The sequence below is a fragment of the Vulpes vulpes genome, chromosome 6 (genome assembly GCF_048418805.1).
Source record: "Vulpes vulpes isolate BD-2025 chromosome 6, VulVul3, whole genome shotgun sequence".
Taxonomy (NCBI): domain Eukaryota; kingdom Metazoa; phylum Chordata; class Mammalia; order Carnivora; family Canidae; genus Vulpes; species Vulpes vulpes.
Genome location: NC_132785.1, coordinates 45,838,992 through 45,863,513, shown reverse-complemented (window position 1 = coordinate 45,863,513; position 24,522 = coordinate 45,838,992). Strand labels below are relative to the sequence as shown.

The 24,522-nt window shown below is 43.9% G+C and overlaps 1 protein-coding gene across 1 annotated transcript in view; it reads left to right on the top strand.

Annotated features, from left to right (window-relative positions):
- ABCC4 (ATP binding cassette subfamily C member 4 (PEL blood group)) overlaps positions 1 to 24,522 on the top strand; it is a 246,631-nt gene that overhangs the window by 26,251 nt on the left and 195,858 nt on the right. The window contains exons 2-3 of the mRNA XM_072760858.1: positions 15,901 to 16,011; positions 16,577 to 16,700. Of these exons, the coding sequence (XP_072616959.1) occupies positions 15,901 to 16,011; positions 16,577 to 16,700 (235 nt within the window). The remainder of the gene's footprint in view (positions 1 to 15,900; positions 16,012 to 16,576; positions 16,701 to 24,522) is intronic.

Here is a 24,522-nt window from a genome sequence, read left to right as displayed (position 1 = left end):
GAGAAGCAGGCTCCATGCACCGGGAGCCCGATGTGGGATTCGATCCCGGGTCACCAGGATCGCGCCCTGGGCCAAAGACAGGCGCTAAACCGCTGCGCCACCCAGGGATCCCTATTTATCTGTTTTTGAGCAGTTACAATTTGGCTACATTTTATTTTTTTTATTTATTTATTTTTTTAATTTTTATTTATTTATGATAGTCACACAGAGAGAGAGGCAGAGACACAGGCAGAGGGAGAAGCAGGCTCCATGCACCGGGAGCCCGATGTGGGACTCGATCCCGGGTCTCCAGGATTGCGCCCTGGGCCAAAGGCAGGCACCAACCCGCTGCGCCACCCAGGGATCCCAATTTGGCTACATTTTAAAGTAGGATTTTAATCATCGAATTTTTTGGATTCTTTACTTCTGAACCATATAATCATTCTTCTCAAAAAGACATGTCCAGTACCTTCTCTGCCTTGGCACTGGGGAGAGAAAGTGCTGGCCTGCCTTCTCTTATAAGCTTTAAAGCTTGATTCTATGGAGTAAATTGTCAAAAATTAAATTTTGCGGCAAAGGATACTCTGGCTTTCTAGGTTTAAGTATGTATATTCCTCAGTTGGTTTTTCTTTTTTTAAGACTTTATTTATTTGAGAGAGACAGGGTTTGCAGTACATGAGTAGGGGGAAGAAGGGATATTTGATCTATCCTTTCCAGGTTTCCTCAGGTCAGGTACCTAGAAACCTGGGATTTGGGTCCTAGTTCAATTATTTAACTGACTTGACATTTTAGGCCAGGTTTTCTCTCTGGGATTCATAGGCTTTAGCACCAGATTTTCCAGGATGTGTTCTGTAAGTCCCTATGATCAAGGAATCATTTACCACCTACCTTTGTATGACTGTCTTGTGTGGAAGCATAATTAATTCTTCATGCCACTCCAGACCAAACCCATGAAGAGAGCTTATTTTAAACAGCTCAAATTCTCTCAGGGCAGATTCTCAGTCTTTAGAAATAGAACCCCAATGAGTAGCGCCTGGGTTTATTGTTGATGAGCTTCTCAGGTGGTTTCATTGCAGATGATGATTATTATTTTTTAAAGATTTTATTTATTTATGCATGAGAGACACACAGAGAGAAGCAGGCTCCACACAGAGAGCCTGATGTGGGACTCGATCCGGGGACTCCAGGATCACACCCTGAGCTGAAGGCAGACAGACGCTCAATCGCTAAGCCACTCAGGCGTCATTGCAGATTAAATGAGAATTCTGTCCTAGAGTTAGAGCATGTGGTCACAATGGAAGGGGAGGGAACTTTTAAGACATTTCTGGTCTTTTGATTCAGAGCTGGCAGAAGTGTTCAAAATGACAGGCTGGTGGGTACCAGGTCTGGGACTAAGTTTTGTATTTGGTGAGGATGGGGTGGCCATAGGAGAAAAGGGGTGGTCAGAGCAGGGGAGCCTGTGGTGAGCTGACGTCCAGGCCAAGCAAAGGAGATAGTGTCTTGATATGAGTGCCTGGTCTTGAGCACTGGGGCGAGCTCCCCCTTCACAGGGTTATGGCCCCAACTATCTGGAGTTCATCTAACCCTCACAGGTGAAGGATGTGGTCTTCACCCAAGAAATCTCCCCCAAACTTTGGTGTCCAGAGTTTCCATTGTGGTTTTATTATGTAGGCGTCATCAATAGAATCACTGAGGATGCAATTGATTTCAATCTCTAGCCTCCTCACACAGAGGTTGGGCTGGTGTCAGGTCATGTAAATGCCCAACCCTCTGATCAGTCACATGGTTTGTCTTTGGAACCTCCATTCTGAGTCATCTGTTAGCATAGACTCTCTGGGGACCACGATGAATCACCCTTGTTAGCACAAACCATCAGAGCCCACACTCTTGTTACTTGTAAAATTCCAGGGATTTAGAGGAACCAGGACTTAGTCCAGGAAGGGGAGTACAATTGCCAGCCAAAGTTTCTCTCTCTCTCTCTCTCTTTTTTTTTTTGCTCAGTTTTGAGGCATGATTGACAAGATGGTAAGGTATTTACAGAGGACAGTGTGATGATTTGATATAGGTATATGTTGTAAGAAGATTCCCCCACCGTCTAGTTCATTAACACATCGATCATCATCTTCTGTTCCCTTTCCCCCTTTTTTGGTGAGAACAATTGAGGTCTCTCCTAGCGAATTTGAATAATATGGAACAGTGTTAGCAACTATAGTCACCATATTACAAATTAGAGCCCAGTGTTTACTCATTTCATAGCTGAAAGTATGTGCCATTTTATCGGTCTCTCCTTATTCCTCCTACCCCTGGCAACCACTCTTTGCTTTCATTTAGATGGCGTTGACTTTTTGTTTTAGATTCCACATACCAGTGATACCATGTGGTATTTGTCTGTCTCTCTCTGACTTATTTCTTGTAGCATAACACCCTCCACATTTATCCATGTTGTCACAAATAATAGGATTTCCTTTCTTAAAGATCAAATAGTATTTCATACTGTGTGTGTATACAGAGCACACACATATACATACACATACACCTTGTCTATTATGAATATTGTGGTGAACATGAAGTACAGATATTATTTTGAGATAATGATTCCATTTCCTTTGGATACATACCAGAAGTAGGATTGCAGGACTATATGGTAATTCTATTTTTAATTTCTTGATGATCCTCTTTTTCTTTTTTAAATTTTTTATTTATTTATGATAGTCACAGAGAGAGAGAGAGAGGCAGAGACACAGGCGGAGGGAGAAGCAGGCTCCATGCACCGGGAGCCTGATGTGGGATTCGATCCCGGGTCTTCAAGATCACGCCCTGGGCCAAAGGCAGGCGCCAAACCGCTGCGCCACCCAGGGATCCCGATCCTCTTTTTCTATAGTGGCTGTACCAGTTTACCTCCCTACCGATTATATATGAGGATTCCTCTTTTTTCCACATACTCTCTAATGCTTGTAATTTCTCGTCTTTTTGATAACAGCCATGTTAACAGTCGGGAGGTGATACCTCATTGTGGTTTTGATTTGCGTTTCCCTGATTAATAATGTTCAGCATATTTTCATGTACTTACTGGCTATCTGTAAGTCTTTAGTAGAAAAATGTCTGTTCAGATTCACTGCTCATTCTTTTTTTTTTTTTTCACTGCTTATTCTTGAATCAGATTTTTTTTTCCTGTTGAGTTGTAGGAGTTCTTAATATATTTTGGATGTTAATCCCTTATCAGGTAGATGATTGACAAATACTTTCTCTCATTCTGTAGGTTGCCTTTTCAATTTTTGACTTCCCTTGCTGTGCAGAAGTGTTTTCTTTATTGAAATGTAGTTGACATACAATAATACTAGTTTCAGGTGTACAGCATGGTGAGTCAGTATTTATGCACTTAAGAAGGTAATCCAAGTGACTAAGATTTATCCAAGTGACCAAGAGAAATCTAGTTACCATCTGTTACAGTTGTTACATATCTTTAACTATATCTCCTATGCTGTATATTATGTCCCTGCATCTTATTTTATAACTGGAAGTTTATACCTTTTTTATCCCCTTCCCCCGTTTTGCCCATCCCCTCATCCCCGCCAGTCTGGCAGCAACTAGGTTGTTTTCTGTAGGTGTGAGTCTGTTTTGTGTTATCTGTGTTATAGATTCCACATATAAGTGAAATCCTATGGTATTTATTTTTCTCTGTCTTATTTTAGCATAGTATCTTCTAGGTCTATCCATGCATGTTGTTGCAAAAGAAGCTAAACTAAAGGGAACAAGGAAGGGGTTTATATGGTTCCACTTGTTTATTTTTGCTTTTGTTGCCTTTGCTATGGTGTCAAGTCCAAAATATGGCCAAGACCAACATCAAGAATCTTACCACCTTTGTTTTCTTCTAGTTTTATTTTTTATATATTTTAAAGATTTAATTTATTTATTTGAGACAGAGAACACACGATCATGATTCATGAGGAGGAGGGTCAGAGGGAGAGGGAGAAGCAGACTCCCTGCCGAGCAGAGAACCCAACACAGGAGGTCGATCTCAGGACTCTGAGATCATTACCTGAGTCAAGGCAGGTGCCTAGCTTACTGAGCCACCTAGATCCCCCCCTTCTAGGAGTTTTATAGTTTCAGGTCTTATAGTCAAATCTTTAATCCATTTTGAATTATTTTTTGTATATGGTATAAGATGGTTCTTATACTTTGCTTCTTCCTGCAGCTGTCTAGTTTTCCCAATGCCATTTGTTGTAGAGATCTTCTCCCGATTGTCTGTTCTTGTCTCCTTTGTCATAAATTAATTGACTATATGTCTGTGGGTTTATTTCTGGGTTCTCTGTTCTCTTGATTTGATCTATGTGTCTGTTTTTATGCCAGTACCATACAGTTTGAATTACTATAGCTTTGTAATACATTTTGAAATTTGAGAGTGATGTCACCACTTTTGTTCTTTCTTAAGATGGCTTTGGCTGTTAGGCTTCTGTGGTTCTGCCCAGATTTTTTAGTTCTTTGTGGCATTTCTGTGAAAAACACCATTAGAATTTTGATGGGGATTGCATTAAATCTATAGATTGCTTTGGGTAGTATGGCTATATTAACAGGATTCTTTTAATTCATTCTTCCATTTATTCATGTCTTCACTCATCAGTGTCTTACAGTTTTCAGAGTGCAGGTCTTTTCACCTTTTTAAGTTTATTCCTAGGTATTTTATTCTTCTTGATGCAATTGTAAATGGGATTGTTTATTAAATTTCTTTCTGCTAGCTTGTTGTTCATGTATAGAAACAGCAGTTTTGTGTATATTGATTTTTGTTTCCTGAAGCTTTACTAAATTCATTTATCCTAACAGAGTTTTGGTGGAGTCTTCAGGGTTTTCTACATACAGTGTTATGTCATCTGCAAATAGTGAAAGTTTTACTTCTTCCTTTCCAATTTGGATGCCTTTTCTTTTTTCTGGATTAACTGCTCTGGCTAGGACTTCCAATACTGTGAATATGAGTCATGAGAGTGGGCATCCTTGTCTTGGTCCTGATCTTAGAGTTAAAGCTTTCATCTTTTCACTGATGAGTATGAAGTTAGCTGTGGGCATAGAGCTTTGATTGTCTTTGAAATGTTTTTAAAATCTGGTACTCTTTTTTTTTCTTTTTTTAAAAAGAAGATTTTATTTATTAGAGTGTGTGTGTGTGTGTGTGCGCATGTGTGTTTGTGTGTGTGCGCGCATGTAGGAGCAGAGGGAGAAGGACAAGCAGACTCTGGGCTGGTCTCTGGAGCCTGATGTGGGGCTAGATCCCAGGACCCTGAGATCATGACCTGAGCCAAAATCAAGAGTGATGCTTAACTGACTCAGCCACCCAGGCGCCCCCTGGTACTTTCTTTTAACTTTTAACTTTGAAATTATTTTTTGACAGAAAACTCTCAAGAATGGTACACAGAACTCACATATTCTTCATACATATTCCCTAACATGAGATTTTAACCATATTTGTCATTCTGTCCTATTATTATCCTATTATCCTTTTTATCTGAACTGTTTGAAAGCAGATGGAAGACATGATGCTCCATTACCCTCTGAACATTTCAGCATGTATTTCCTAAAAATAACATTTTCTTGCATTACCAGGGTATTGAATCAAAATTCAGAAATTAATGTTGATACATTATTACCATCTAATTCTCAGCATAACCAGTTTGCTTATATTACCCATTTTAGGCTCAGGAAAATGCATTGTATTTAGTTTTCATATCTCCTCAGCATGTTTTTATATAGAACAGCTCTGTAATCTCTCATGTCTTGATATATATTTTTAAAGATTTTATTATTTATTTGACACAGAGAACACAGGCAGAGAGAGACCCAGGTTCCCTCGCTGAGCAGGGAGCAGACACGAGGCTGGATCCCAGGACCCCGGGATCATGACCTGAGCTGAAGGTAGTCACTTAACCAGTTGAGCCACCCAGGCATCCCTATCACTGACATTTTTAAAGAATATGTAGATGATTACTGTATAGAATGTTCGAGTTTGCCTGATGTTTCTTCATGGTAGGAATATCAAGACGTGAATGCTTGCTTAGTGCAATCCTTTGCACATGATGCCCACTTGTCTCATTACTGGTGCTGCTAACTTTTATCACTTGGCTAAGATGGTGTCTACCAGATTAAAATTAATTACTAATTTCTAAAAACCTTTTGACCACTTACTGTTTGAAGTTAGTATATTAAGTAATGTATCATCAGAAGCCACCCTCCTCCACAGGGTCATTAGAATACAGTAATGCAGTTGATTTTGGTCCATTACACATCTTCTCACTTGCCATTAGTACCTTTGAGTTGGACTTTCTGACTTTGTAAAACTATCTGTATAGAAATTTTAGAACTTTTCTCTATGTTCCCCCGCCCCCCACTTTTCATAGCTGTTACTAGTATGTGACGATGATAAAATAAGATACACTTTTAGTATCTTGAATTTAGTGTGTTTTGGTGGTAAGCAAAGTTGCTCATGGATGTAGTTTTTTAAAGATATTTAGTAAATCATAGAATTTAATAGTATATATTAATTTAAATATAATTTAAATTTTAATTTTAAAGAATTTTAAAGAATTTAAGAATAAATCTGATAGATGCTTCAGTTTATATTAAATATGGATATTTAAGTTTTTTTTAAAAGGATAGTTTGATTTGCAATGCTTTTTTTGTGTGTTTTGATAGAGTAAATTAGTAATAGGATGCTGAATTATTAATTAATTAATTAAGATTTTATTTAGCCATCCATGAGAGAGAGAGAATGAGAAAGGCAGAGATACAGGTAGAGGGAGAAGCAGGCTCCACTCAGGGAGCCATATGTGGGACTCAATCCCGGGTCTCTAGGATCACATCCTGAGCCGAAGGCAGACACTCAACCGCTGAGCCACCCAGGCGTCCCAGGATGTTGAATTTTAAACTGATTTCTGGGGCATTTGGGTAGCTCAGTCAGCTGAGTGTCTGCCCTCAGCTCAGGTCATGATCTCAGGGTCCTGGAATTGAGCCTGCTTCTCCCTCCGCCTCAGCTACTTCCTCACCCTATGTGTGCTCGCTTGCTGTTGCTCAAATAAATAAGTAAAATCTTAGAAAAACCGAAAATACAAAAAACTATGATTTCTGATCATGTGGCTTATCTTTGTGCTGGAGTGGCAGTCCCAGAGTTAGGACCAAGCAAAGGAAGGTGAGATTTGTTTTAACTAGAGAAGAAGGCTCAGAGAGCAAATCGGATTAAGTTTACTTGCATGAAGGAATGTGGCTTATTGTACTTTTTTTTTTTAATATTTTGTTTATTTATTCATAAGAGACACAGCGAGAGAGAGGCAGAGATATGGGCAGAGGGAGAAGCAGGCTCCATGCTGGAAGCCTGACGTGGGACATATCATATTAGCCAAGGAAGCATAGTACCACCAGTTGAGATGTGGGACTCGATCGGGCTCCAGCATCACTCCCTGTGCCGAAGGCAGGTGCTCAACTGCTGAGCCACCCAGGTTTCCCCTTATTGTACTTTCTAATTGTTTCTTTCAAATTCAATTCTTGACTGGTTTCCTTACCAGTCAGGAAGCTAAGTCCCATCATCTACAAAGTGGCATGAAAACTTAACTATTTGCCTCTTAGGGGATAAAGGATAAGGTTCATTTGAAATGCAGCTCTGGTGGCTCAGCGGTTTAGCGCCTGCCTTCAGCCCAGGGCATGATCCTGGAGACCCGGGATTGAGTCCCACGTCAGGTTCCCTGCATGGAGCCTGCTTCTTCCTCTGCCTGTGTCTCTGCCTCTCTCTCTGTGTCTCTCATGAATAAATAAATAAAATCTTAAAAAAAAAAAAAAAGGAATGTAAGAAAGACCTTTGGTTACCCTGTTAAAATACCAAACTTCCTGCAGTTTATAACCTGCTGTTCTAAGCAGCATGTCTTTATGTGTCTGGATTTGTTGTTCTGAAAAATTCCTCTTTCTCACCTTGTCTCTTGGACTCTAAATGATTCTTATGAATTTTATTCAAAAGGTTTTTTTCCTAGTAGCTCTCCCTAACCTCCTTTGAGATCCCTCCACGTGCACAAGCTTTCCACTCTTCATTATACAAATGGTTGCTAGACCTGGTCAATGACCAAAATGGGCAGGGCTTGGGGGGCCTTTTGAAAAGGCCAACCAATTGGGTTCTATCTTGGCTTACTCTGATTCAGTCATTGGATGGGGTTTTGATATCTGTTGGTCTTGGTTTTAAAACTCTCAAGGTCATTCCTTTTACAACAAGCATTTTCAATACAAAATTGTTAAACTTGGGGTACCTGGGTGCTCAGTGGTTGACTGTCTGCCTTTGGCTCAGGTTGTGATCCTGGGGTCCCAGGATCCATTCCCTATCAGGCTCCCCACAGGAGTCTGCTTCTCCCTCCACCTATGTCTCTGCCTCTTTCTATGTGTCTTTCATGAATAAATAAATATAATCTTTAAAAACAGAACAAAATTGTTAAACTTTAAGAGACATCAGTTGCCCTGAAAGAGATACAATTTGAACCTTAACAAAACTCTACAGAATTTTTATCACCTTTATTTTTGTTATTTTAGCTAGATCTCTTAATTATTCTAATCATTTGTTACAAATGTTTTATAATGAAAATATATTTGAACCAATTTTCCATTATTGTTTACCCAACCTCAAAATGAAATTGTTTCATGTGTTTGCCAACATCTTCAAGCAAAAGAACAATATAAACATTCAAAAAAAAAAAAAAAAAAAAAAACTCTCAAGGCCAAGATTGGGATTTTGGTATTTAGCCAGGATTGGGACTATTGGTATAAGTACCAGAGGAGAGTCTCTTGATTGTCATAGCGGGAGCACACTGCGCACGGCACATTCTCAAACTTGAGCCTGTAACTGCATCACCTGGAAGATCTGGTAAGGTACAGAATGCTGGGCCCAGCTCTATAGAGTTTCTGACTCCTGGGTCCTGGATGAGGCCTGAAGGTCTGCATTTCTAACAAGGATGCTAATGCTGCTGGTCTGGGGATCCCATTCAGAGAATCTCTGCTGTACTGGAGATTGGTTATGGGTGAATGGGGATATTGATCTCTAATCTCTATGGAGACCTGAAACAAGCCAAGAAGTTCATCCTCTACATAGCTCATGATCACACTTGTCATGTCATACTGTAATTCTTCAACATAAATCCCTCACTCACTGGACCTGGACGGTGTGCTCCTGGAGGGCAATCGGAGCAATGAAATAATAGAAATAGATTTATATTAAAAAAAATAAGAATGGGTTTGTACCAATATCCTTGATTCTGTGGCTAAGGGACTGCTGCCAATGTCCTGTGGCTACTCTCTGGGGCCAGCACCAACATTTGAAGTCAAATTTTATGGTTTCTGCAAAGACAAAAAGCTCAGGACAGCGGTTCTCACTCGGAATTTTGCCAGCCAGGCAGTGTCTGGTAACATTTTTGGTTGTCACAATGTGGGGTGAGGAGATGTTACTGGCATCTTGAGGATAGAATCCAGGGATGCTGCTAGCCATTCCAGAACACATAGGACAGCTTGTATGACTAGGAAGCATCCAGCCCAAAGTGTCAGTGGTGCTGAGCTTAAGAACTCCTGCTTTGGGATGCCTGGGTGGCTCAGCGGTTGAATGTCCGCCTTCGGCTCTGGGCATGATCCCAGGGTCTGGGGTTCCAGCATTGCATCGGGTTCCCTGTGAGGAACCTGCTTCTTCCTCTGACTATGTCTCTGCCTCTGCTCTGTGTCTCTCATGAACAAATAAAATCTTTAAAAATAAAAAAGAACTCCTGGTTTTAGGGGAAGGGGCTTCAAAAACGGTAGTGTGGGTCTTACCATGAGATCCGTGTCTCTCTCATTTGTCCCTCACTCCAGGCCCTGCTCTTGGGGTCTCCTTGAACCTGAGCACCCTACCGCTCTCCACTCCTTGTTCCTCCCAACTTGGCCCTGATGGACTCCCCAGACTGGGCCATAGGATCTTCCAGTGACAGGTTGGCTGAATCTCCAAGGAAAACTAATCAAATGACTAATAATTAGCCACAGCTAGAAGGTTTTAAAAATATATCTTTTCAACAATAAATGACTTATTTGATTTGGAGCCAGGGCATTTGTTGAATGATTTACTAACCTTCAACTGACCTGCACATTCCCTTTCATACAAGAGCTCGGAGAGAGTTGTACGACTCTTCTCTGTCCCCTCTTTCCAACCAGGGGAGAGCCATTTATCCACTTATTCAGAATTTTCAGTGACCCATCCTGTGCCATGCATGAGGAACATGAGAGAAAGACCTCATCTTGCCTTCATGGAGCTCTTGTTCTAGCAAAGAGAGACACAAAATAAATGGATTTTTTTTCTTGCAACAAATAGTTTGTAGCAAATGGGTCAAGACAGAAGAGGAAAATACGTTAGAGAATCCATGTGTGTTTGGCCTCTTAAGGGCAGATAGGATAGGCCTTGTCGTGGAGGTGACTGGGAACTGGCGGGGAACTGGCGGAGAGAAAGTGTAGTGTGGAGACAATGGGGAAGAACATCTGTTCCCACAAAGGGAACTTGAAATTACGGCAGGCCAGCATGGCTGAGATGCGGACAGGGCTGGAGCTTGGGCTGGTGAGCTGGGAGAGACCCAGTCATGCCTGATAACCCATTAGGAGGTCAGGTGTAATTCTGCTGCAGGAGAACAACATGGCCTTGTGTTTTTCAGAAACCATTCTGGCTTTTTTTGGTAGGAAGACCAGGAAGCCCTGGGTGCAAGCAGGCAGGTCAGTTAGCAGGCTGTTGTAGCTCTTAGATCTAATGGGGGGAAGTAGAGGTGCCAACAGGTAGATAGGATCATGAGGTAACAGCAGTGGGACTAGTGGATGGGTTGGCTGAGGAGAAGGGGGAAGCATCGAGTGATTACTGGGTTTCTAGTTTGAGCTGTGGGCTCTTCGACCTTGACTTTTTTTTAAAGTAAAGTTAAGCAAAGTCTATTGAGCAATAGTACAAAGCTTTTGAAGGAGGGAGAGGGCCCCCAGAGGGCTGCCCTGAGGTTGACATTTATAGAGATGGAAAAGATCAGTTTTAGCAGGGAAATCAGGAATTCCAATGTGGATCTTAAAAGGGAGCTGCCTCTTGGCATCTGAGAGGAGATGACAAGTAGTCACGTAACTTGTAGGAATCTGGAGTTTGGTGGGAAAGGCTTGGCTATCGGTATGGGCATGGTAATGGGAGGCAGGGGATGGACAGCTGTCCCCTAGGGAAAGTGCAGGGCTGCACTCCGGTCAGTGGCTTGCAGAGTAAGTAAGAGGGCAGGTGGAAGATGACAGCCACCAGTGAGTGTTGGGGAGCTCCCAAAATCTATCCTTGATCAGAAGATTGAGAGACAGGTGCCAGAAGAGATGTGAAAAAGGATGTGAGTGGCTGAGATTTGGGGTACCCTTTGCTTTGAGTGTAGAAGTCACAGTGATGCAGGGAGTTGGGGTGGGGGTGAGGAGCCTGATCCGCTAAAGTTTGAAGAATGATAGGGACAGAGAATGTTCTAGATGCAGCAGTGGTAGCGGATGCTCTGGCTTTTGGAAGTGTCAGGTGTGTTCACAGCTAGGAGGCTAGAAAACAGAATTGGAAAACTGAAAGGCTGCCCAGAGACTGCAGGAAAGTTGTGTTCCCAGGTCCAGCCAGACTCTGCTAAGAGCAAGGAGCCAAGGGGAGTTTACCAGTCATTGCAGGGAGTTTCAGGGAGTTTCATGGAGGACTGGGGACAGGGGCCAGACTGTTGGTGGCAGCTTGGAAGGAAGATCTTTGTTTATGGGGTTAAAGTGTCCTCCTAATCCAAGAGTGAAGGATGTATGGTCTTCTTAGTGCTGGTGGTGTGGGAAGATGTGTGGGGATAAGGGCCATGATGATGAAGAGGTGTTAGAGTAGCCGGTAGGAGAGGAGGAAGACAGGAAGGCCAGCCATGAGCTCTGAAAGCCCCAAAGTCAGGTCAGAAGCCTCTGCAGGTCCATAGTACGGAGAGAAGGTGGTGAAGAGAAGGTGGTGCGAGGACTGAGGAGGCTGGTAGAGGGAACACAGGGAGCTGGGGCAGTGATCCATTTTGAGGATAGCTCGCCTGCAGGGTAGGTGTACCAACCTTGCGCATGATAGATTCTTACATGTGACATCTGTACCCAGGAACCATAAGGTACTAGGCTCTGTGTTTGGTCATGGAGATCTCAAGTGTTGATGTGAGTCGTCGTTGCCCTGAAAACCTTTGGCCCCTGTTGGTGTCCATGGGGCTCAACCTGGCTTTTTGGGATTTGGGCACTGAAGGGGATTGCAAATGTCTTTAATAAATCAAGAACTGGGGGTGAAAGAAGTTTGCTTAATTGAGTAATTTCATCTAAGTTATTAGAGCTTTTTTTTAAGGGGGCCCACATGTGATTAAGAGTTATGTCATCGTCAAGGCTGGTATTTGTCTGGTGGGTCTTTTGAAATATTCAGAGCACCCTCAGCTGATGCCCTCAGCAGCCTTGGGAAGTGTTCTCCCCATTTGCCGGAGGTCAGTACAGGGAGTTCATAATATTTGTCCTTCATGACTACACTATTTTGCATCCCTACTGGCTGTGTGCAAGGGCTGCCAATTTCTCGCCACACTTGTTATTTATTTATTTTTGATTGTCACCATGCTAATACATGTGAGATTTTATCTCACTGTGGTTTTGATTTCCTTTTCTGTAAAGATGAGCATCTTTTCCTTTGCAAACAATTTTAAAGAGGGCCTTTCAGGTCAAGGTGTCATCATCTGGGTATGTTCCACTGCTAATTGCCTCAGAATTTTCTGTAGGGAATAACCATGCATTAAGTGTCCTCATATATTATTACCAACCTGTTTGATGGTAAAGCTCACAGATTGATACTTTTGTCTGGGAAGGAAATTGAGACAGAGTTACTGGGTGATCTGCAAGCAGTCCTGGGGAAGCTGACCTGGAGAATGGAGTGAAGAGTGGTCCGGGACTCCGGGGTCCCCAGTACCTTTGTTGGGACTAGAATCCCAGTTTTCCAGCTCCTGGGTTGGGGTTTTTAGAGAGGTACTGAGCTACCAGGATGAGCAAAAAAATATTAAGCCCAGTTTCTCTTTTTGCTGCTGCTGCTTCTTCTTCTTCTTCTTCTTTTTTTTTTTTAAAGATTTTATTTATTTATTCATGAGAGACATAGAGAGAGAGAGAGGCAGAGACACAGGCCCAGAGGGAGAAGCAGGCTCCATGTAGGGAGCCCAATGCGGGCCTCGATTTTGGGTCTCTAGGATCACGCCCTGGGCTGAAGCAAAGTCTATTTGCTTAACTGCTTAACTGCTGAGCCACCCAGGCGTCCCTCTTTTTGCTTCCTTTATGATTCAACAAAAACCTAGAGCCTCTTCTGTACCCGGTGTTAGTGCTAGGGATAAAGTGTGAGTAAGAGAAATAGGATCTCTATTTTCACAGGTTATCCTCTGACATCAGAAATTTCCTCTCTGTGGGATGCCTGGGTGGCTCAGTGGTTGAGCGTCTGCCTTCAGCTCAGATCATGATCCCGGGCTCCTGGGATCTAGTCCTGCATTGGGCTCCCTGCACGGAGCCTGCTTCTCCCTCTGCCTGTGTCTCTGCCTCTCTGCCTGCCTGTCTCTCTCTCTGTGTCTCTCATGAATAAATAAAATCTTTAAAAAAAAAAAAAAACTTAAAAAGAGAATAACATCAGTTTAAAAAAAAATTTCTTCTCTGGCAAAATCAGTGAAATGGTGTTCAATGTTAGGCTGGCTCTGCATGTTAATTATTGTCATTTACATAGCATATAGTGGATTTGTATAGTGCTTTTTTGATACTCTGTCCAGTTTTTTTCATTATTAGTAATTTGTAGAGATCATTTGAAATTATATAAATACTCCATGTCAAACTTGCACCCATGAGTTTTAACTTCATTGGTTAAGTGCATTATTTGTTTGCATTCTAGAGTTTTCCTTCTTTCTCATTTATGTGGCAGGATCGTTTAATGGACAGTGTGACTCATTGCCATTTATTTATTTGATGGTAGAAGTTTCCCAGAAACTTCTGAGATAGCCCATTGAGCTGTCTGCTCTATCCTTTGGACACATGCTTGTGATTCCTTGAGCGCTTCCTTATTTTATGGTGTGAGATGTTCCAGGCCCATCTTGTACTTTTCTCTGCCTCTTCTGTGTTTGTGTCAGCCTACGGAAGAGCTGCTGTTGCTAGGAATGCCTTGGGCACTGCTCGCCTGAGCCCATCTACTTGTGCAGCCCCATAGGCATTTCGCTTTTTGCAGCCAGTGCCGTGGCCAGATCAGGCCTAGCGATTCATGTGGTTGCAGGACTTATCTCAGCAACAGCCTTTAGGGAACTTTAGAAAAGACAAGATTGATTACTCATGTGTTCTAGCTCATGCCTGGCATGCCTGGGGGCCACATGGCCAGGTCAAAGCTGGGAGGAGTGGGGCTGGGAGCACACCTGTGCATGGACACACCTGGATCTGGGGTTCTGTCTTCATAGAGTCGAGGGTGGGGGTGCCTGGGGTTTCACAAGTTCTCCTTTTATTGGTGAATTTAAAGCATAAGAAGGAACTAAAGCACAGGAATGAAAAAGCAAGTGGTCAAATAGCCAGTTATCTAGGTCAACCGGGTCTTAAAAGAAGAAGAGAAGAAAGACTGCTAACCATCGGTGGGTGGCCTGGCGCTTTGTCCAGTGGCTGGTGGTTTCTTTGTTTGAGATGGAGGTCCTTGAAGTGGATGCCTCAGCAATGAAAAGCATTATGTCAGGCTTTTATTTTATTTTATTTTATTTATTTAATTTTATTTTTTATAAGGCAAATTCTTATTTATTTTTTTTAAAAGATTATTTATTTATTCATAGAGACAGAGACAGAGAGAGAGAGAGAGAGAGAGAGAGAGAGAGAGACAGGCAGAGACACAGGCAGAGGGAGAAGCAGGCTCCATGCAGGGAGCCTGATGTGGGACTCGATCCAGGGTCTTCAGGACCATGCCCTGGGCTGCAGGCAGCGCTAAACTGCTGCGCCACTGGGGCTGCCCTATGTCAGGCATTTAAATTACAGTAAAGGTAATTGTCAGGTGCATCCTTAAACTGACCCAACCTCAAATCAGACATTTCTTCTAGGAGACCTGGTTCCTTTTAGGGAAGAAAGTTATTGAAACTCCCAGATCTGGGTGAAGGGGACAGGAAGTCCCAGTGATGCCTTGGACTACATGGTGACTATAGTCAGTAATGCTGTATTCCATAATTAAAAGTTGCTAAGAGGGTAGCTTTTAAAAGTTCTCGTCATAAGAAAAACAATTTTTGTAACTGTGTATCGTAAAAAGACAAAACAAAACCTGAAAACCTCCCAAATCTGAGCACAGGGATGCTTTTTGCTGCTGTATGTCCCTGCTTCCTGGGGCATCTCAGTGGATAGAACTGTGTGTGTATGTCCTACCTATATATCTTTACATTTAAAATGGACACTTCCAAAAAATTGAACTATAATTGTCATACGATGTCATGTTAGTTTCAGATATACAACATTGTATTTCGAGAACTCTGTGGGTTTTGCTGTGGCATGTGGCTGCTTTCTGTGTCACCACACACCACTGTTATAAAACCACTGACTCTGTTCTGGATGCTGTGGCTTTCATCCCATAACTGGAAGCCTGGACTGCCAACCTCCCTTTTCATACATCCCCTGACCCTTCCCTCTGGCAACATCAGTTCTTTGTATTTATGGGTCTGTTTCCGCTTTTTGTTTGTTCGTTGTGTTTTTAGATTCCACATATAAGTGAAATCATATGGTATTTTGTCTTTTAGACTTTGTGTGGGTTTTTTATTTTTTTTACACTTTGTTTTTTTAAAAACAAACCCCCTACAAACCCCTGGAATGTAGGATTCTAATTAGACAGATGTATAATTTGGATATTTTACTTTTCGCTTTTCTCTTAATTTTTAACAGGTGGTTGAACCCCTTGTTTAAAATTGGTCACAAACGGAGATTAGAAGAAGATGATATGTATTCCGTGCTTCCAGAAGACCGCTCCAAGCACCTGGGAGAAGAGTTGCAAGGGTAAGCCACAGGCAGGAATGAAAAGGGTAAGGAGAAATGAGAATTTTGAAGTGTGTGTCTGATGATTGGATGGGTTTTGCCTCCCCCAGGCCCTCTTGGAACCTCCGTTTGTTACCCACCTACTCTCAGGCTGTCCCCGAACTTAGCCTACTTTGCTGACTGAGGAAAAAAAAACCCCTGTGTTTCCTGTGCTTTTGTGGAGTGGAGGTTGCCAGTGGCAAAGGCCCTGGATGCCAAGATCCGTCCCCAGAGGTGGGATCCCTGGAGGAGGTTGTCTGTACTTGTGTCTGCCTTCCTGGCCTGCTCTTGGCACTAGTAAATCCACCAAAGCTTGGCAGCGACTGCTTTCCTGAGACTGGAACTTTTCCCCTCAAGACATGTTTTTCTGGTGCTTCAGATCCTGCATCACACATCTTTCAGGGGCCATTTAAACAATTAGCCAGAGCTGATGGAGCAGCCATGGAGTGCCCTGGAATCAACCCCGAGCTCTGGCTCTGCTGCCTACACTGTTTGGCCCTGTGGTCGGGTGTCTGTTTCTCACCGTGCCTTGTTTTTCTCCTTGCAGGTACTGGGATAAAGAAGTTCAGAAAGCCGAGAAGTCGGACACACGGAAACCTTCTTTAACGAAAGCAATCATAAAGTGTTACTGGAAATCCTATTTAGTTTTGGGAATTTTTACGCTAATTGAGGTAACAGCTTTCTTATGTGGTGTGTTTTATTTCAGTGTGTGGGGATGGGTACTGAGGCAGGCAGCCCTTTTGGGGGAAAGAGGCATAGGGTCTGAGGATAAAACATATGTAGGATACATGGTGTAGCTCAGTGGTTGTATTCATTGTCAGAATGGGCAGATACTTAAGTGGACCTCAGGGGGATTACTGTTTTTCTTCTAATGAATTAAAAGGCTGTGGTATGGAAGGGTGGTGCTGAAAATTAAGTTTTATGCTGAGTGAGGATATTGTTGGTGCGCAGTAAATGTTGTAAATGCTAAGAGTGATCCTTGACCCAAAGAAGACTCTGCAACCTCAAGGAATAAGTGCCTCTGGTTTGGAGGAAGTAAATTTGGGTCAGAACCCAGAATAATATAGAACATTTTATAGATGCTTAGCAAATAATAGCTAATTTGACCAGGTGAAATCTGATAAGTGTTTTCTTCAGAAGGCTTTATTGCCTTTCACCTTCCAGGGGAACAGAGCCCCAGGGCCCTGTGTCTGGGCTGGAGCTGGCCAGAGCTCTCAAGAGCGCATGTTTCTCTGGGCTGCCCCCTTTCCAGTAGGACATGTACTACAAGCCAAAACCCCCTCTGTGGAGGATCTCTGGCCTCGTGAATTCCGGAGGATTCCTGGCCCACCCATTCTGGTTTCCTGTCCCTGGTTATTGGGGTGGATTGCTGGTTGGAAGGTGGGGCTTTGGTAGTATGACATTGCAGCTACTGTAGGGTGATGTGCAATGGAAACCCAAAGGCAGAAAGCCATGAGGTCAGTGACCTCCATTATCCTGGTGGGCCTTAGTCAAGATCCTCCAGTAAGACAGTGTTATCCCGGGCACAGGGCCAGTGAGCCTCTACCTGTTCTGGGCTGAGGCCTGCTGGAAGTATGCCACCTGGGTGGCTGTGCTCTCTGTGGTACTTGAGGATGGCCTTAGGGACATGCATGGTCCTGTGAGTGTATGAGAGTCATAGGGAGAGAAGTTGCAGTTGCTGTGAAAAGTGGTTTTTAGGTGGAGAAAGGTGGTGAGTGGGTTTTGTTGGGTGTGAGATGGGTGGGCAGGTTGATTTGTATGTGGGATGGGAGCTCTGGGGTAAAAGGCTCTGTTGTTTTGAAGGGCAGCCAGTAGGTAAGTGATCCCTACCCTGTATCACTGGAGAAAACCAGAGAGTCTGTCCACTAACAAGTGATAGATAGTGATTGTCCTGGGAGATAGAAGCTGGCCTCATTCAGGATGTTGGTTTCTGGGGAGCAGAGTACCTGGCAAAATGGGGGCTCATCCTCAGTAGTATTAGTATTTGTAGCAGCAGTGGTGGTAGGATCTCATGCTCAGTAGTAGCAGTGGCAGGGGTCGTGGTAGTAGTGGCACTGGTGGTTTCTCTTTTTTTTTTAAGATTTTATTTATTCATGAGAGAGATGGGGCGATGGGGGGCGGGGGGGGGGGGGGCAGAGACACAGGCAGAGGCAGAAGCAGGCTCCATGTAGGGAGCCTGATAAGGGACTTAATCCCGGGTCGCCAGGATCAGGCCCTGGGCTGAAGGTGACGCTAAACCACTGAGCCACCAGGCTGCTCGGTTTCTCATTTTCAGTAGTGGTATTGCTAAGTACCAGCAGCAACAGAAGGTCTCATACTTGGTAGTAGCAATCATGCTGTTACTAGTAGTATTACTACTACTGCTAACAGCAAGAGTAATAGAGACTCATACTCAGTAGTATTGTTCCTAGCAGCAGCAGTACTGTTCCTAATATTACTGCTGCTGTTAGCAGTAGGGGCAGTAGAGCCTGATACTCAGTAGTATTACTAGCAGCAGAGCCTCATGCGCCGTAGTAACAGCAACAGTAGTAGTTCATACTCAGTGGTAATAGTACTATTAGCAGTTTCAGCAGCAGCTCATACTTGGTGGTGGTGGCAGTGGCAGCAGCAATACTGGTAGTTATGTAGTAATAGTAGTAGCGTAATAATAACTACTTGAAAACTATCAGAAACTGCTGCAAGAACTTGACGTGTAATATTATTTTTACTCCTTTGGCCAAATCAGGTGTTGTGTGTTATTTTCATCGTCGTTTTAAGAAAGAGGCCCCATAGTGCCAGGTGGTTAGAGAGTGTGCCAGGGGTCACACAAAGGCACAAATCACAAAGGACAGAGTGGAGACTCTGTTGTGGCTGCTCCGACTTCCAAGGCTGATCATCTCCATGACGGCACATCCTGTTATCAGGAGGGCTTGCCTTGAGAACTTTGACTTCAGGGTCTCAGACGCATGCAGGTTGAACCTGGCCTGGGACAAGTTATAAATGTGCTAAGAACTCCTTGGACAAGAAGTCTGGTTGGGGACTGTGCATTTTGGTAGAGCTCAGGTGACGATGTCCCTTGGCTGCTGGCAGTGATGAGGGTGTTGACAGCAGCAACAGCATGGCATATTTAGATTGACCAGGAGCCCTTGAGAAAGCCACCTTCTACTCTTTACCGTCCCCACACAAATGTGGTTGTGGCTTCCCTGGTGTCTAAGACCTTAAACATCCATCCACATTTGTAAGACCCCATTCTATTTTTATTTTTAAGATTTTATTTATTTATTCATGAGAGACACACACACACAGAGAGAGAGAGAGAGAGAGAGGCAGAGGCAGAGACACAGGCAGAGGGAGAAGCAGGCCCCATGCCTGGAACCCGACATGGGACTCGATCCCGGGACTCCAGGATCATGCCCTGGGCTGAAGGCAGGCGCTAAACCGCTGAGCCACCCAGGGATCCCCCTTGTAAGACCCCATTCTAGATGAGCTCCTGGAGACTGACCAGCAGGAAGACTGCATGGAGGGGGTCTCAGATGGGACTTGGGTGACCTTGGCAGAGGCTGAGCTCTCTCTGTTGTTACTCAGCAGATGCATCTGGCTCCCTGCTGAGAGCTGGTGTCTATGAGTCTCCCAGGGGGTGTGGGCAAAGCTGAGGACCCTAGGTCAGTCACTGGTGTGGGGGTGCTTTCCCATATGCAGGGTGTGCAGCAGGCCTGAGAGCACGGTGACAGTCTGGGGTGGAATCAGACAGTACTGGTAGCAGACACATCTGGTGTAGGGTGGGAGTGGGTGGTTGCCTGGAGACTGCTTGATGCTGTGACGAGGTCAGTAGCTTTGTGATTCCAGACAAAATGAGACACAGTGGCCTAGATGAGCATGGTGACTAGCACACGTGGTGATCATTCTTCTTCATGTCTTGAAGAGAACACATGCGAGGGCTCATACTTAGTCCTGGTGCTGGGAAGCTCAGGCAGCCCATGATGTTAGAGCTCAACCACAAGTAAACCTTGAATTTTTTTCTGGCAGCAAAAGAGGCCTGAAATCCAACACAAATACCCTTGTTTTTCTAGACTTGCCTGTTGACACACTGCTGATTGAGAGACATTACAAATGATTTTTCATGGTGGAGCTAGTAAGGATCTGTTAGAGTTCAAAATCACTTTCAGGTGCTGTTTTGGGTATTTAGTGATTAGTGAGAGAGTTACTGAGTTAGGTGGGATGAATTCTTCTTTAATGATTGATTTAATGAAGCAGCTTCCCATTTTGTGCTCTTCGTTTTCTGCTGCGTGTTGGGCTTTGTATTTTAGGTAGTGTAAGATCTAAATTCAGCCTTAGGATTTTGTAAAAAGCTTAAGGCTCTGTGGTTTCTAGGCAGTGCAGTGTTACCAACCAAAGCGTGGGCAGGGCCTTCCCCGGGCACTGCTGGCAGCTACCAGTGGGGAGAGGCAGAGTGATGCAGGCTAGGGTGAGGCTTTGGAGGTTGGATTTCAAAGAAGTGAAAATCTTAGTCCTGTGAGAATTGAGGAATGATTATAAGACTCGCAGAAACAAGAACACAGTGTTCTTGCAGGCCAACACTAACTCAAATTGAAACAGCCAGTGAGCTCCCAGAAGGCTTGGCCCCTGTGTGTACTTCCATGGGGATGCGGTGGGGACGGAGCAAGTCTCCTCCTGCTCAGAGCCCCGAGGGTAGGGAGGAAGAGCATGGAGGCTCTTTATGGGGCAGACAGCAGCAGAGGCTACCTCCTCACAGCGTCTGGGGCCTTATCTGGGGAGAGATGTGGTCTCTGCCTGCTGGTGTGTTAGTGGGGTGGCCTCATATTACCATGTGAGTTCTCTTAGTCCCCCTGCCCTGAGAGGGGAGGGGTGACTGGGTGGTAGGTCTTCTACCTGTGACCTCGGAAATGGCCCCAGGTGGCTGCCGGCATCGGACAGTGACCTGGCCTTGGCCTGAGGTCACTTTTGCTGAGTTTTTCTCAGGTTTAGGGGCTATAGGGAGGCAAGTGTTTGTCTAAGTCTTCAGGCCGGAACTCAGCTGATAGGCAAGAAGTCAACAAAACCCTTTGAGCTTTCCCCCATGTAGTTTGTGCCTCGACTCAGGGCTGATAGTTGGAGGGCTGTCCCAGGCCTTTGCATTTATGTCCCAAGGCTGTTCCAAGCACCACTCACCTCTGCTTCACCCAGGGGCCTGAGGAGTGGCTGCTGGGAGCAGACAGGGCAGGCCACGAATAACCACCAAGACCCAGACGGGACAAAGGAGATGAGGAAGCTGACAGGAGACCTGCAGGAAAGACCTGCTGTGTACACCCTGCCTGTTCTTGGGTGTGGAGCCGTAGGTCAGTTGTATCCACAGTGATGACCCCGAGTTGCAAACAAAGGTGATGCTTCTCATCCATTTTCTTTGAGATGGCAGGGAAGTGGGTGACTCATTTTTTAAAAATTGTATTCATTGTAATGGTTAAATTATAAAACAAAAATCTGTGGGTCGCCTGGGTAGCTCAGCTGGTTAAGCGTCTACCTTCAGCTCAGGTCATGATCCCGGGGTCCTGGAATCGAGCCCCAAGTTGGGCTCCCTGCTCAGTGGGGAGTCTGCTTCTCCCTCTCCTGCTGCTGCTGCCCCTGCTTGTGCTCTTTCTCCCTCTCTTTGTCTAATACATTAAAAAAAAAAAAACCTTAAAAAAATCTGCTTAAAAGTGAAACCCAAGGAACCGTCTAGAAAAGTTGGCTTTTATGAGCAGTTTTAAGATTTTTTGTTCTTAAAAAAAAAAAATAAGGGTTCTTGTTCTACCTTTGTTGCCTGTAAGGGAGCAATGGGTTTTCTAGGCCCTATGTGAAAGTAGCCCCTGCTATTAAGAATGGAATAGGTCTCTTCCTAGGATTCCTGTATAATGAGAGTGATCTTAGTTTATACATATTTTGATGCTGGCTTTAGGACACCGAGCTGTTATATCTCATTTAGTTGTCTTTGGATCCCTCAGAGGTAGACAAGGCAGGTATTTCGATGGATAAGGACAGGGAAGCAGAGGAGGGCATAGGTGGACTTAGGGTCAGGTGACGTGTAGGTGACCCACCTGATTTCTGGAGCAAAACATTCTGATTGCTAAGTCAATGAGTGCTCTTTGCATTCTATCCTGTCTCCTCCTTCTGCCAGGGCACCCACTGATGATGGTCAGAGAGCCAAGAAGAGGTGTTTTTTCTCTGACAACAGTTCTGTGCTCCTAGCAACTGCTTCATACACTTTTTAAAAAAAAAAATTATTTTTTTTATCTCCCTCTTTGTACTAAGAAGACAAGCCTAGTCCTAAATCACAAGAGAATCTTGACAACTGAGAAAGAGCGAGAGCGCACGCGAGAGAGAGTGCACAAGCTGGGAGGAGAGGGGAGAAGTAGGCTCTCCAAGAGGAGAGAACCCAATGTGGGGCTCTATCCCAGGACTCATGACCTGACCCGAAGGCAGACACTTAACTGACTGAACCACCTAGCTGCCCCTGCTTCATATACTTACATACACTGTTTTTCCCCCTTTGCCCCTGTAGCTTTTTAAGAACACTTCAAAAATACAGACATAGGATACGATGGAAGGGTTGCAGAATATACCATCCCACATTATACCTCTTTGGGATACAGATTTTTTTGAGCTGATTGAAAAAAAAATTTTTTTAAATTGGCTCCATGCCCAATATGGGGCTGAACTCACAAGCCTGAGACCAAGAGTCTCATGGTCTACCAGTTAAGCCAGCTGGGTTTTCCTGAGCTGAGTATTTTTTTTAAGATTTTTTTTTTTTAATTTATTCATGAGAGACAGAGAGACACAGAGACCTAGGCAGAGGGAGAAGTAGGCTCCCTGCAGGGACCCTGATGTGGGACTCCATCCCAGGACTCCAGGATCACACCCTGAGCCGAAGGCAGACACTCAACCACTGAACCACCCAGGCGTCCCCTGAACTGAGTATTTTTGAGAAGCATCAGTCACAGAAGCTCTGTAGACACAGTGGAAGTTACTCTTCTGTAAGGGACAGATACACAAAGAGGGAGATATCTTTACAAATGTAGGTTTCCTTTATAAAATTATCTTCCTCTTTGTGCCAAGGGTGGCTTTAAATCACAGGAAAATCTTATTAACAGAGAAGTCTTTTAAGACGAATTGAAGATGACTTTAAGATGACTTATATCTGCACAAGAAGCCTTATCCTTGTTTGCCTTTTTTCCTGTTAAACTTCCTCCCCGCCCCCCCACCTGCCTCCATTGAGGCTCTGGCCTCTCTAGGCGTTGAGCAGTTCTCCTGGTGCTCTCCCGTGTATATGGAAGTTTACTGGTGATAAACTTTTGTTTCTCTCCTGTTTATCTTTCTTTTATTAAGAGCATCTCAGCCAAGGGCTCAGAAGGGTCGAGGGAAATGGCTTTTCCTCACCTGCAGATGACACTTGTATGTCACCCTAGGCCAGCTTCAGTGGCTATCCACTCATGAGCGGTCTTTTTTTTTTTTTTTAATATTTTTTTTATTTATTTATTCATCACACACACACACACACACACACACAGAGGCAGAGACATAGGCAGGGGAAGAAGCAGACTCTATGCAGTGAGCCCGATGTGGGACTTGGTCCCAGGACCCCAGGATCACGCCCTGGGCCAAAGGCAGGCACTAAACCGCTAAGCCACCCAGGTGTCCATCTCCTGTATAATCTAGTGCCATTATTTGCATCAATATTAACAGTGATATTAGGTATCATCAGTATCTAGTGCTCAAGTTATTTTTTCCCTTGCAGTTCATATCTGTATCCAAAATTAGGTGCGTTTGGTTCATAGAGGGTTTATGGGTTCCTTTCCATTCCGTCTCAACTGTAGTTTTATTTTTATGTTCACATTGAGTACTTGAAACCAAGTTGTCTGTCCCATGGAGAGTCTCACCGTCTGGATTTGGCTTAGTCCTTATCCCCTGTATCATTTAACATGTTCCTTTGGAAGCCTTACATTGGTGGTTAGATTTAGAAGCTTGACATGACTCAGTATTTTTTTCTTCCCTCCTCCATGGCAGATGTACTTTGTAGGTCCAGTGGTGTGCCTCGCTTATTAGGGACATCCTGTCTGCTTGTCTTTCTTGTGTGGGTGACGTTAGGAGCACTATTCATGATCGTTGCTCAAGATCCATTAATTTACTAGATGGGTGATTCTGATTCTTCTGTGTTCATTCATTGCTTTTCCTCTGTTAACCTTAAAAATAAAAACTGCCAGGTATTTTAAAACATGGATTTATTCAGGAATGGGAGACAGTTGCCATCTGGAACAAGCCCATTATGACCAAACTGGAGGCAAGTCTGCCAAACACTTTTATAGGGGGAAAGCAGGAAGTTGGGAGGGGCTGTTCTAAACAGGCTCACTTTTTTGCTGTTAAGTTTCACTTGATCATTTTTTTCTTGTTTGATGGCTTATTTCTATTTCCCATGCTTTCTTTTTTTCTCATGGATCTGGGATGGTGGAGTTGGGCAAGAAATGTTTCAGGTACATGGGGTAG